This window comes from Oncorhynchus keta, chromosome 10, assembly GCF_023373465.1.
Source record: "Oncorhynchus keta strain PuntledgeMale-10-30-2019 chromosome 10, Oket_V2, whole genome shotgun sequence".
In the NCBI taxonomy this organism is placed as follows: domain Eukaryota; kingdom Metazoa; phylum Chordata; class Actinopteri; order Salmoniformes; family Salmonidae; genus Oncorhynchus; species Oncorhynchus keta.
Window position 1 is genome coordinate 63,334,067 of NC_068430.1, and position 14,475 is coordinate 63,348,541.

The window sequence follows — 14,475 nt, forward strand, 5'->3', positions numbered from 1 at the left end:
GCTCTTTATCTTTCACTCTCTCACACACACACAAACCCCCATGCAATCACACACCACCATGCGCATGCACACACACACACACACACACACACACACACACACACACACACACACACACACACACACACACACACACACACACACACACACACACACACACACACATACAACACACACACACACAAACTTTCAGAGGCACCACATCTGACAACCAACAATGGCAAAATGTAGTAGCAAGTAAACTTTATTTACTACAAGAATTAAGAAAAAAGTGAAACAATAATTACAACAGAGAACCAAAATGTACCTCAAGGAGGGCAGTAAAAATATAACAAGTATAATCAGTGGAAGAACCCAGAGCGACTTCCAGTAGCCGAACAAGGATGGCACTTCAGATAGGGAAACAGTAGCTCTGGTCCAGGGTGTTAGTGTGGATTGCTAACGCTCATCCTGCTTAAGAGGCTCAGTGTCAGGAAGCAGCAGTGACAACCTGGACCAGAGCTAGGGAGACAGCACGACAGCCTGGCAAGCCGCACCAGGAGGGACACAACGAAAGCTTGGTCCTTTTCATAGAATGAACAGATGCCATTTGAAATACAGCAAACCACAAAATCAAACTACAGCACTTGTGAAACTTATAACAGAAAACCAACCTCCGAGTCAAGGTATATTGTAAAAATTCAAAAGTAAACACAGTCCCCCCCAATAGAAACTAAAAAAAGATGGATTCAAATATTGTTTTCATAGATCATGTGTCATTATGTCAAAGAGCTGTAGGATCACCAAAAGCAACTGGAATGTCGATGATGCACACTACAATGGGGAGGTTCCAAATTCTAAGTAAATCTTTTCACAGTGAGCATAATATGTTGAAAAATACCTATTTTCAATGTCCTTTCAACCAAAAATACCTATTTTCAATGTCCTTTCAACCAAAAATACCTATTTTCAATGTCCTTTCAACCAAAAATACCTATTTTCAATGTCCTTTCAACCAAAAATACCTATTTTCAATGTCCTTTCAACCAAAAATACCTATTTTCAATGTCCTTTCAACCAAAAATACCTATTTTCAATGTATTTTGCACATAGGGTTGTAACGTACAGTATGTAGTTACAATGTTCTTTTCTACTGTGGATTTTTTAACAGCTCGATAAAGAGAACTAACAAATGGGACGTTGCACCTTAAATGTTGTAGATTCAAACCAAACTTTTGCACTCTCAAAACTAAATGGAAAATGACAAGTATAATCTCAAGGGTTGGTTATTTTTCCAGAGTGAAGGACTAGGTTCCGTAAATAGTAAACTCATTCACTTTCGGTTCCATGCTCCAGTAAGCTCACTCAAAAAGTCTTCATGAACTTACGTGGAGCATGCAACCGACAATGAAAGAGTTGACTATTTATAAAACCTCGACCTTCTCTCCGAAAATTAACTGACCCTGGATGTTATGCATTTTCATGTTGCGTTCGTTTTGATATAGCCATTCGTTTACTGGCACTCAAACATATCCCTGGAACTTTTTTTTATTCCTCATAGTCAATATCATTTAACACATGTATCCCACAGGAAATTTAACAGCAAAGACGAGTACAGTTTAGAATGATAGTGAGCATCTTGTGTAAAGATGAGACATTTTGGGGTTAGACACTGTAGAGTGGTCTATAGTGGTCTATAGTGTAGAGTGGTCTATAGTGGTCTATATCTGACCAACAAGTCGGCTTGTCCAACAAAACAGAGATATAACAGTCAGTATGTTTGTTAACGGCTAATTTCGCTTTCTCATCACAAAGTGCAAATGCCCACATATGTAATGTAATGTGACGTCTTCAGGACAAAACAATGATGAAAGCAACTAACATGAATCTGTATTTCAAATCAATGTTTTGAAATTGCAATACATTGAATAGTAGGCTTAAAAAGGGCCATTCCGCCACTTTTCAACCTAATTTTCATTATCTCCAGCACCATACGGGTGTCTAGATATGTGAAAACGGTGTGTTTCTATGATCTGTGGTTGCAAAGAGAAGGTTCTAAATGCTTCTCTATGACATTACAAGGTAGGATTAAAAGGAAGAAAAACTGTGATTTTCAAAACCTGAAACGAGTTTCAAGCCAGAGGGGGGTATTTTATTTCTCCACGTCACCGTGAATCTCAATGTGTTTGAAAATCAGTTTAAAAAAAATGGTTGATGATGTCATCGGGCAGAACTTTGTAACTTTATATTTCTTTCTACAAAATGCAGAACTGCGCCATTTTCACATATGCAGACACCGGTATTGTGCTGGAGATAATGAAAATGAGGTTGAAAAGTGGTGCAATTGCCCTTTAACATCACAACAAAATGGGATGTTTTTTCTTCATTGAAATGTTTTGGATTTGTATTCAGACGAGACAATAGAGACTTTTGCATGCAGAGGCACTGAGTAGAGAGTTGTCTTCTCAGAACATGCTCCGTTTCAGTCTCTGCTAAAACTCCGCTTTACTATACAATGGTTACACTACAGAGCCTAGGACAACGGCACATTCGCTTTCTCTACAATTTCGCATCCACAATATATCCTGCCATTTATATACACATATACTTCACATATGTATACATGTTTGTGAACATTTCATGCGGCATATGAGACCCCTTTATGCATTTATGTGATTGTATAAAACAGTAGCTAGGGCATTACATAAAGAGAAACCTTCAGTCCTCAATGTTTCTCCCCCCCCCACCCCTCCAAAAGTTTCTGATGACAGTGGTGAGGCTAGCGCAGGGGGAAAAAAAGATGGCCGCCGCTAACGTTGTTGCGTCAAAATAACTTTCGGATCCCACCGAAACTGGTACAGAACCAACATTGGCAAGCAACATTATCGGTATTCCTAAAAACACAATGCGCACAACGCAAAGATAACCAAGTACATAGAATAAGGCCAGGTTGAAGCGAGTGCCCTGCGAAAGCATGGAATTTCTTATCAACTCCACTGTGCTCAATGTTCACTTACATTTACAGCATATCCCCCAAATGTCATTTTCCCTCGTTATATCTGTTCTGTTGCTATACCAATTTGATTAAACGGACTGCATCACTCCTCAATGTCAAACTTGATACCCAATATGTATTTTATCATGGCTTATCTAATGTTGTGTAAACGTTCCAAAGGTTAGTTAAGTAGACAGGTGAGTATAGATATAGTATATAGATATATCTGTGCAGGTATAAAAATTGTGTTTTAAAGCAAGGAGAGAATGGTTACGTTCCCTGCCCTTCCTAAAGAGGGCTGAGGCAGAGCTCTGGAGACCTGAGAAGGGATCTCTTTCTGTGATTGTACTGATCTTGCATCTGTTTCAGTAGGAGTGTGGAGTGGAGACGTGAACATACACAGATCTGGGTTCAGTTTTGAATGGTCTGTCCTCTGTCCAGGTGAAAGGTGGTGTCAATGTATTTATAAAATCTAACTATACTACAGTACTCCTACTTCCATTTTGTTAATTTAAAAAGTGTATTTATTTCAAGGTCCAAATTATATTTTGATATATTTGTAGGCTGAGAAGTCCATGGAAAGATGTTCACAAAACAATATTAATATCATTGTATCTCTAATTTCGTGGTGTTATGGCAACTACATTTACATTACATAAGGATCATCAGCTGACCTGATATATAAAAAAAAAGAGAATCCATCTGGCATTTTATCAATAACTTATTTTAAGACGAACACAGGGATCGCTAATTGAGGACAGGACACAAAACCCCTTGTGGATATGTTCTCTTGATGGACAGCTTAGGTGGTTGTCACAGTCGGTCAGACATCTGATTGGCTAGATCTCAGGAAGAGGAAGCCATCCATTGAAGGCTGACAAAACCGACTTGTGTTGAGGATGTAAGAGATTGGAAACTGGTGGTTAGACCTTTGACCTCTGGTGATATGTGTAAGAAGCACTGAACTCTGGGATATGGTTAGTTGGGCCTGGAGGACTGGGCACTGGGGCGTAGAGGCTAGTCTTGCTGGGCTACTAAGACAGTGAGGTGGCGGGGCATATTGGGGAAAAGAACATCCCGTCCCTCCTATTCCTCCCCTAACCCAGCCTGGTCAGAGTCAGAGGAGGGCCAGGGGGAGTGATTTTGATTTGGAACTGGCACCAGCATAGAGCCCTGGGGGACTCCACTCTGGTTCTGGGTAGCGGAGTCGGGCAGGGTGAGGGTCTCAGGGGCGGACTTCTTGCGGGCTCGGTCCTTGGGGACGGAGAGGAACTCTGGGGCTTCAGTGCAGAGGGGGTGGTGGGGGCGCTGGCGGGGCCGGAGAGGGTGCAGGAGGACAGGGGCATCTCGCTGATGGAGATCGATGGGGGGAAAATCCCAATCTTCTCGTTGGTGGCTTCCTGGATGGTGCGCTCATACTCTCTCACCTCATCCATCGTCATGTCTGCACGGAGAGAGAGAATGAGGGGGGAGACAGCACTCCAAAGCATTCTAATGCTTCTTTCTAATCTTAGCCTGGCATCACTACTAGTTATGTCATAATCAAAATTATCAAACATTTTCAAATCAAAAGTCATTTGATATTTTCTCAAGATGTGAATATTTTTGTACTTCATGTTTTCCCGATATAGAAACAACTAAAGCTTGCAAGAACCACTTATTTCAGAAAACATTTTGCATAGAAAAAGAGTGATTGGTTCCCTCCTGAGTCATGTCGACATGAACAACAGAACACGTCAATATGAAACAGAACAAGAGGAAATGAAACGACACATACGCTGACTTTGTCATGAATCTCTATGTCATCCAGTGATGGGGAGTTCGTGGAATGCTCTTGCTGCTCATGGCAAACTTTAATGTTGGTTTGTTCATGCATACTTTTCTCGTATTCCCGCACGTCATCCAAGTTCATATCTGCAAAGAGGGGAGGAGGGAGGTGGAGATGTTGGCGTCTTCCCTTTAGGACACTCAAGACGAAGGTAGAGGAGGGGTTAAGTGAGGAGGGGCACGCCGTGGGTGAGTAGAGAGCGCTGAGTGGTGGATTAGTGCTTTTGGGGGGGGGTGAAAGGTCAAAGTTCAAGCACAATCAATAGGAGGTGGAGAGGGCAGAGCTAGCTTCCCACGACCGAAAAGAGTTGGTGTCGAGAGGAGAGAGCTAGTCGGGCCAAAGCTAGGTTAGGAAGAGGAAGAAAGGGAGGGATAGAGGGAGAAGGGAAAGGAGAAGAGAGGGAGAACAAATGATCCAGAACCCTCCAAGTCAGACGGGAAGGGTTGAGAGCATCGACGGAAAAAAATACATTCCCAAAGAACAGTCCTAGACAAGGTCATCCCAAATACGTCAGGAGGAGATGGGTGAGGGGGAATCATCCAAATAGTGCATAGGAGGGAAAGTTATTCCCCCCCCCCAGAGGTAGAGGAGAAGGGAGAGAGTGAGTAGCGGTGTCCCATTACAGCAGTAATGGCTTGTTATGGACTTACCCTGCAGCCATGGAAAAAGCTGAGTGCTAATAAGAGTCCTGCTAGTATTACTGCTACTGCTGCTGCTCTTATTGCCATGCATTCACGCCCCACATACACACAGCTTTCATGATCCAATGAGTGCAATATCTTCTGTGTAATATCTCCTGATATTTCAGCAATTGCTATTCTTTTGTTTGGAAATTGTAGCAAATAGAGCCATTGATGCCAACATCTTACAAGCCTTGATGTCAAAAAGAATGACAAATATTTTGGACACAAGAAGAAACAGACCAGTGTACAGGAGGGATACTGTTTGATTGAACGCCAACACAGAATTGCAGGAATTGGTTTTTACAGATAAACATGAAAGGAACTGCAGTCCAGGGGCTGCTGTCTGTGTATGACTGAAGTAGTGAGCTCGTGAACACAGACCAACCGTGGACATGACAGTACTTCTAGGGGGCGATTTTCCCAGACACAGATTAGGCCTATTGCTGGACTAAAAAGGACTTTCAATGGAGATTCTCCATTGCGCATGCTTCTTAGTCCAGAACTGGGCTTAGAATCTGCCCCCTTGGTTACGTGATTATTGATATCTGAGAGGTCACCCAGCGTATAAGATAGAGCGGGGTTAGATGCAGTGATGGGGAATTGGATGGTGTTTAGGGGTTCACATGCCTTATTTAGTTCTATTTCACACAATGATACAGACAGTATCTCTAAATTAGAGACAGCATCAACAGTAACCACTTAACTCACAAAAGGAGTAAAATCAAAATGGAAGTGCTTTCTTATTGATACCATTCTAAGGAAAGAGTGACTTTAGGTCCCAGTGTTAAACTTGGGGAGTGTTCATTAGGTACAGAATAAACTGGGAGGGACTCTACCTATACTTATATACCTATAAAAAAAATTCCCTACTGAAAACTACCCAGTGATTAGTTAGTGAGAGGACCAATAGAGCAATGCTTGTCGACCTACCGATCCACTCATCCACCCAGGCAAAAGCCTGCCTGTGGCCCAGGAGCAGCACGTCACGCACCACCTATAGGGAGAGACAGTAGAGGGGGTCAGAGAACACTGATCTCAGAGCAGATATACAAAAATGTACCGGCACTTTCTATAGATTAAGTGGCTGCTATTTGCTATTTAAATAGTGAACACTAAGTCACAAACTACTCACGCACTGAGTATAAAGCCTTTTGCGGAAGGGTTTAGTGGAGGACAGAATGGCTGTGTGTACGTGTGTGAGTGATCTCTGACCTTGTGTACAAACTGCTCTACGCGCGTCTGCAGGCCCCACACTTCAAACTTGACGGTGACCAGCTTGTAGGAGCACATGATGGGCTCCTGGGTGTCCCTCCAGCCCTCCTGCAGCATGCCCCTCGACGTCTTCTCTGACTTGAAGTACCGCAGGTCCTGTTGGGGTGGACACACACACACACACACACACACACACACACACACACACACACACACACACACACACACACACACACACACACACACACACACACACACACACACACACACACACACACAGATCTCAGTAATTAATCCAAACCTCTGTGCCCTGAGAGAAATGCATTATGGGAAAGCTATAAATGGAACACTGACGTTAAATAGTAATCTTTCCCTCCAGAGACTCTTCGCTAAATCTCAGGGGCTGAGATCATTCAACCACCGCTTACTGCATCTGCTATACTCAACAGTCTAACTATACTTACACAGACACTATATGCTAACATGCTAATTTCTAACACTGAAAGTTAGATAAGGAAGAGGTGTATGGGGAGTGAATCAGAAGGTGATGCTAGAGTTAGCTTAGCTAGCATTATCTGGTCAGAGCTGTATTGCGGAGTGTTTTGTGGGTTTATCTGCAATACAAACTCAATTCGGGAATATAACTAAAAGTAAACTTAATTGAATAAAATTCCAACCCAATGAAATAGTTTGGATGACTAGGATGCTTAGGGCAAAACCAATAGACTGAAATGGTGTCTGTCTGTTGTATCATTGTATCTTTGAGTATCACAGAGTATAAATTTTTTTTTTTTTTTTCAATGGGTATTTCACTGCAAGTCAGTTAAGAACATATTCTTATTTTCACAGAGTATCCTGGGAACAGAGTATCACTGCCTGTATCAGGGGCAGTATCACAGATTTGTACCTTGTCATGGGGTTTGAACTCACAACCTTCGGTTACTATCCAAGTACCACTAGGTATCACTGAGCCCCAAATCAATGGTATCACTGAGTATTGATGGGTATCTTTGAGTATCACAGAGTATCACTGAGTATCAATGAGTATCGCTGAGTATCAATGAGTATCGCTGAGTATCGCTGAGTATCACCGAGTATCAATAAGTATCACAGAGTATCACTGAGTATCACTGAGTATCGCTGAGTATCACCGAGTATCACAGAGTATCAATGAGTATCAATGGGTATCACTGAGTATTGATGGGTATCTTTGAGTATCACAGAGTATCACTGAGTATCACAGAGTATCACAGAGTATCACTGAGTATCAATGAGTATCGCTGAGTATCAATGAGTATCACAGAGTATCACTGAGTATCACAGAGTATCACTGAGTATCAATGAGTATCGCTGAGTATCAATGAGTATCACTGAGTATCGCTGAGTATCACCGAGTATCAATAAGTATCACAGAGTATCACTGAGTATCACTGAGTATCGCTGAGTATCACCGAGTATCAATAAGTATCGGTGAATGTCCTTGTATCCACTGTCATTGATATGTCTGAACCATGTTGCTGGTTCTATTTTTAGACTAATAATAAGACTCTAATCACCAGTGTTCGACTACAGAGACAGCCTGTGGCTACAATAACCCCTACATTAACCCCTGGGCCCCATTAGCTCTAATGAAACAACACACACACACACGCACACACACACAGAGATGCAGATACACGCACACACTCACCTCAGACTCTTTATAGTATCTCTCAGGGATCTCGTCGTAGGCGATATCCACAAAACACACTTCTCTTTCCTGGTCTTTATTTTCACTGTCTGAGAAGATCTGAAAACAAACAAAAATTCCCAAAGGTGCAGTTAGTCATCTATCACTCCAGGCATCAACAATATCCTCTCTTTACAAAACTACACAGCTCAATGATATTGATTGGGCCTCCCAAAGTATCTTCTTTGTGTTATAATTCGAGGCCCTTCATTTACAGACATTTGTCATCTGTTTGATATTTGACAGAAGCTAGTCAATGTCCATTCTATTTCAGCCAGAGTGGTCAGAATATCCACAGGGTCAGATATTTGATTTGATTTAGCAGGGCCTGTAGTCACTAAGCAGCTCATAACCATAGTGTTGATCCAGGATCAGTTTAGCCTTTTAGATCATAATGTATACAATTACTTGGACAGAGGGGGTCTGATCCTAGATCAGCACTCCTACTCTGAGACACTTGATACATACAGGCCCTGATCTTAGATCTTTGATTATGGACCACTTAGACTTAGCTAATCCACGAGGCTACTGCAGAGACACGTCATTGCGCAATGCAGCCAGAAGGGAGAGCTCTAAGCTTGTGTTGATGGACTTCCGCTGTACAGTACTCTCACTGTCATAATCTCCCATTCACACTCACAGACAGGCAGACAGACAGACCTCATATATAGCCGCAGGGCAAACAGACACCAATAGCATTAGCCACTCTCTGTTTCCATCTAAGGAGCTAGAGGTGTGTGTGTGTGTGTGTGTGTGTGTGTGTGTGTGTGTGTGTGTGTGTGTGTGTGTGTGTGTGTGTGTGTGTGTGTGTGTGTGTGTGTGTGTGTGTGTGTGTGAGAGAGAGAGTGTGTGAGAGAGAGTGTGTGAGTGTGTGAGTGAGAGATAGGCTCGGTTATAGAGAGGAATACTCCATTACGCTAGGCCTCAGGAGATGAGTGAACGAATCCTCAGCCAGGGCAGAGTGCAACATTTCAAAGTGTGTTTTAACGTCTACGTTACACATCGTGCTTCGAGCTACTGGCGGACGTATTGAAACTGCAGCGTACGGATAAATATTGCACGAATGTCAAGAAGTAACATTAAAAAGAGCACTCCACACCACGGATCACAACCTCAGAGAGATATGTAAGGCTTCGTGCTCGATGCGATGGATTAATATTGTATGCCTTGCTGCCAAATATGATTATGAAAAGGAGTCCAACGAGAGCAAAGTGGCTGTGATGGTGCCACATTTATAATATATTTCCACCTTATTTATTGATGTATAATATCTACATTAAGAAAAATGTCAAATGATGTTGTATGACAATGTAAATTAAAAATCATAATGGAAGCAAGATGAACCGTAGATTGTTCAACTCATGTGCTATATTTGGACTAGTCTCAAATGCCAAAACATCAAGATGCCTTATGGGTTGGTAAAGTGCACACGTTTCTCCAATCGATACAGTTGACTGAGGTGTGGACTCTGACCGCTGCCTGGTTGCCCTCTGTGACATATAGCAGGGTGTGAAGCTGTAGTGCTGTGCTCAATGTCAAGAGGTGGGAGGTCGACATTCTCAGGTTCAGTGCTTACAGACAGAGAGACATGGACATGCAAATTTGCTCTCCCTTTCACTCTGTCTCCTGTCGTCTTTCTCTTTTTCTCCATCGTCTTGTCCATCTCTGTTCTCTTTTTCACTCTCATCTTCCTTTCTTCTCTCCATCTCCTATCTTCATCACCCTCTCATCTCTTCCTTCCGTGTCCTCTCTTTTACTTCCTCACCTCTCTCTTCTTCTCACCTCCCTCCCTCTCCCTCCAAGGGGCCCTTCTGCCACAAGCTGTGTGAAAGAGTCCTGCTGGCACATTGGGGGTGACATGCCATCATGGATGAGTGCAGCCAAGGGAGAGAGAAAAGAGGGAGGGTGTAGTAAGAAGAAGAAAGTGTAATAATGAGGGAAGAGGAGAGAATATGAGAGGGAGAACATGTCATAAATAATGAGGGAAGAGGAGAGAGAGAGGGAGAACATGTCATAAATAATGAGGGAAGAGGAGAGAGAGAGGGAGAACATGTCATAAATAATGAGGGAAGAGGACAGAATATGAGAGAGGGAGAACATGTCATAAATAATGAGGGAAGAGGAGAGAGAGAGGGATAACGTGTCATGAATAATGAGGGAAGAGAGAATAGGGAGAACGTTCCATAAATAATGAGGGAAGAGAGAGAGAATGAGAACGTGTCATAAATAATGAGGGAAGAAGAGAGAGAATGAAAGGATGTCATAAATAATGAGGGAAGAGGAGAGAGAATGAGAGAGGGAGAACGTGTCATAAATAATGAGGGAAGAGGAGAGAATGAGAGAGGGAGAACATGTCATAAATAATGAGGGAAGAGGAGAGAGAATGAGAGAGGCAGAACATGTCATAAATAATGAGGGAAGAGGAGAGAGAATGAGAGAACTGTCATAAATAATGAGGGAAGAGGAGAGAGAATGGGAGAGGGAGGACGTCATAAATAATGAGGGGAGAGGAGACAGATGAGAGAGGGAGATAGAGATAAGAGGGAAGAGGAGAGAGAATGGGAGAGGGAGGACGTGCCATAAATAATGAGGGGAGAGGAGAGAGAAGAGAGGGAGAACGTGTCATAAATAATGAGGGAAGACAAAGTGAGGGAGGAACATAAATAATGAGGGGAGAGAGAGAGAATGAGAGAGGGAGAACGTGTCATAAATAATGAGGGAAGAGGAGAGAGAATGAGAGAGGGAGAAGTCATAAATAATGAGGGAAGAGGAGAGAAATGAGAGGGAGAACGTGTCATAAATAATGAGGGAAGAGGAGAGAGAATGAGAGTTGTGTAATAAATAATGAGAGATAGGAACGTTTAGAAGAAAGAGGGAGAAGGTGAAAGGACAGGGAAGATGGAGGGAAGAAGAAAGAGAGCGTGCAAGAATGAATGAAAACGAGCAAGTAAGAGGCAGAGGGAGAGAAAGAAACTATGCAACTGTCTAATGGTGAGGTCTAAAGGAGACACAGAGAGAGAGAGAGAGAGAGAGAGAGAGAGAGAGAGAGAGAGAGAGTGAGAGAGAGAGAAAGTGAGAGAACGAGAGAGACAAAGTGAGAGAACGAGAGAGAGCGAGAGAACGAGAGAGAGCGAGAGAACGAGAGAGAGATAATGACAACCATGAACCATTAGGGACAGAATTTAAGCAATGGCTCTTCTCCAAACCTAACGGCAGGCCTGCCCTGTCATGGTCTGCTACCTGATACGACTGTGGAATTGTCAATCACATCATCTAACCACACCCTCCACCCATTCATTCAGACAGAATATGTAGTCTGCTCACACACACACACACACACACACACACACACACACACACACACACACACACACACACACACACACACACACACACACACACACACACACACACACACACACACACACACACACACACTTCATTGTATGGATGTACACACAGGCAGACACACACATTACATTCAAACAGACATTTAACCCCTTCTCTGTCAGGAAACAGGACTGCGAACGTGAAAACAGGTTTTTACAACCTGACATTATCTTTCATATCATTGTGAGCACAGAAACACTGGGCTGCATATTACTTCACAACGTACAGTATCTTGGCAGAGGAGACTCTGAAATTTGGACCAGAGGGCTATACAGGGCTGTAAAAGACCAGAGCTTGTGCTGGTCAGCCCTGAAGCTGCAGTGTCGGCGGATAGATTCACATGGGAGCTTTTTAGTGGAACTTGTGCGTACAAACACATACGTGTGTCTGCATCCTGGTGTCTGTACGCAACAACAAATGTGTATGTGATATGTGTGTGTGATATGACTCCAAGCGCGCATGTGTGTGTTATGTGTGTGTGCACACACAGGGACACTGGCCACAGCAGTTGTTAGAAAAGAGAGATAGGCTGGGGTTGGATTACAGATGTAGAGACCAGAGTGAGGCTGCCTTTTACATTCAGTCTGATATAACATCCCCTCCTTTACATTCAGTCTGATATAACATCCCCTCCTTTACATTCAGTCTGATATAACATCCTCTCCTTTACATTCAGTCTGATATAACATCCCCTCCTTTACATTCAGTCTGATATAACATCCCCTCCTTTACATTCAGTCTGATATAACATCCTCTCCTTTACATTCAGTCTGATATAACATCCCCTCCTTTACATTCAGTCTGATATAACATCCTCTCCTTTACATTCAGTCTGATATAACATCCCCTCCTTTACATTCAGTCTGATATAACATCCCCTCCTTTACATTCAGTCTGATATAACATCCCCTCCTTTACATTCAGTCTGATATAACATCCCCTCCTTTACATTCAGTCTGATATAACATCCTCTCCTTTACATTCAGTCTGATATAACATCCCCTCCTTTACATTCAGTCTGATATAACATCCTCCTTTACATTCAGTCTGATATAACATCCCCTCCTTTACATTCAGTCTGATATAATATCCCTCCTTTACATTCAGTCTGATATAACATCCTCTCCTTTACATTCAGTCTGATATAATATCCTCTCCTTTACATTCAGTCTGATATAAGATCCTCTCCTTTACATTCAGTCTGATATAACATCCCCTCCTTTACATTCAGTCTGATATAACATCCTCTCCTTTACATTCAGTCTGATATAATATCCTCTCCTTTACATTCAGTCTGATATAACATCCTCTCCTTTACATTCAGTCTGATATAATATCCTCTCCTTTACATTCAGTCTGATATAATATCCTCTCCTTTACATTCAGTCTGATATAATATCCTCTCCTTTACATTCAGTCTGATATAATATCCTCTCCTTTACATTCAGTCTGATATAACAACCTCTCTTTTTACATCTGCAGGACTTTCACTAACATTGTCTGGCCATGGAAGCCAGTCTCTCACACACACACCATGATAATGACCAGACAGGTTGATGCCCATCTACTCTCTCTTACGACATTAAGAGAGAGTGGACTTTTCTAAGACCAAGACTGACAACTCCTCACACACACACGCACGCACACACACCCTTTATCCTAACATATTATTATGCTAACACAGTAGTAGAACTATTATTCTGTAGAGAAACGAGTTTGTGAATTGGGAGAGAGAGAAGGCCAGAGTATAAATGAAATGGGCTCTTCAATTAGCAGAGCTGCACTTGGCTGACACTGAGGGGCCATAAGGCCCCTATTATGGAATTACTTTATCATACTGAAGGCCTCAGTGCACCACACACACACACACACACACACACACACACACACACACACACACACACACACACACACACACACACACACACACACACACACACACACACACACACACACACACACACACACACACACACACACACACACGGTCTTTACTCACGTTGTCATTGCTGCCTTTGTTGTCCTCGTATTTCGTCTCTATGTGAATGGAGAACTTGGGCAAGAAAGAACACTGCAAAACAAACACAGATGAGATGTATCAGGTGAGACATTTGAAAATGGTGGAAAAACAACCTCTTTCACCTGAAACGGGTGTTTAGTTTTATAATTGTTTATGTGTCATCAAGACATTTAGTCTCTAGACTTCTTGTACCAGTATCCCCACCAACTGATGTGTTTGGTGCTTTGTTCAGAAAGGGGAGATGAATGAATAGGAGTATGCTCTGTATGCATGTCCGTGTGCTCATGTCCGTGTGTGTGTGTGTCTGCGTCGTGTGTGTGTGTGTGCGCGCGTGCGTGCATGTACCCCTCCTATGACTCACACACGGCCTTTTATCGAGCCCGAAACTCTGTCACTGTCAAAGCCATGTCTCCCCCTCACCCCCCTTTCCTCCATCCGCTCCTCCTCTCTATATGAAGCCATATGACTCACTGTGGTGGCATTTATCACTTTCTGAGAATTTCTAAATGCCACAGCTCAAAGGCTTTAGAAGATTCAGACAGCATGTTACAGGGGGTACCGGCAGGTTTCCAAGACTGTCATCAATCTTGAACCCTTTGGCATAAAACACTGCTACAGTAATGTTTCGATAATGGCGTT

General features: G+C 42.7%; 1 protein-coding gene across 1 annotated transcript in view; it reads right to left on the reverse strand.

Moving 5' to 3' along the window:
• Positions 1-228: 228 nt before the first annotated feature.
• LOC118389190 (cytoplasmic phosphatidylinositol transfer protein 1-like) overlaps positions 229-14,475 on the reverse strand; it is a 94,513-nt gene continuing 80,266 nt past the window's right edge. Inside the window, 6 exon segments of the mRNA XM_035779008.2 lie at positions 229-4,266; positions 4,269-4,418; positions 6,416-6,479; positions 6,698-6,853; positions 8,388-8,486; positions 13,816-13,887. Coding sequence (XP_035634901.2) covers positions 4,061-4,266; positions 4,269-4,418; positions 6,416-6,479; positions 6,698-6,853; positions 8,388-8,486; positions 13,816-13,887 — 747 coding nt within the window. The 3' untranslated portion in view covers positions 229-4,060.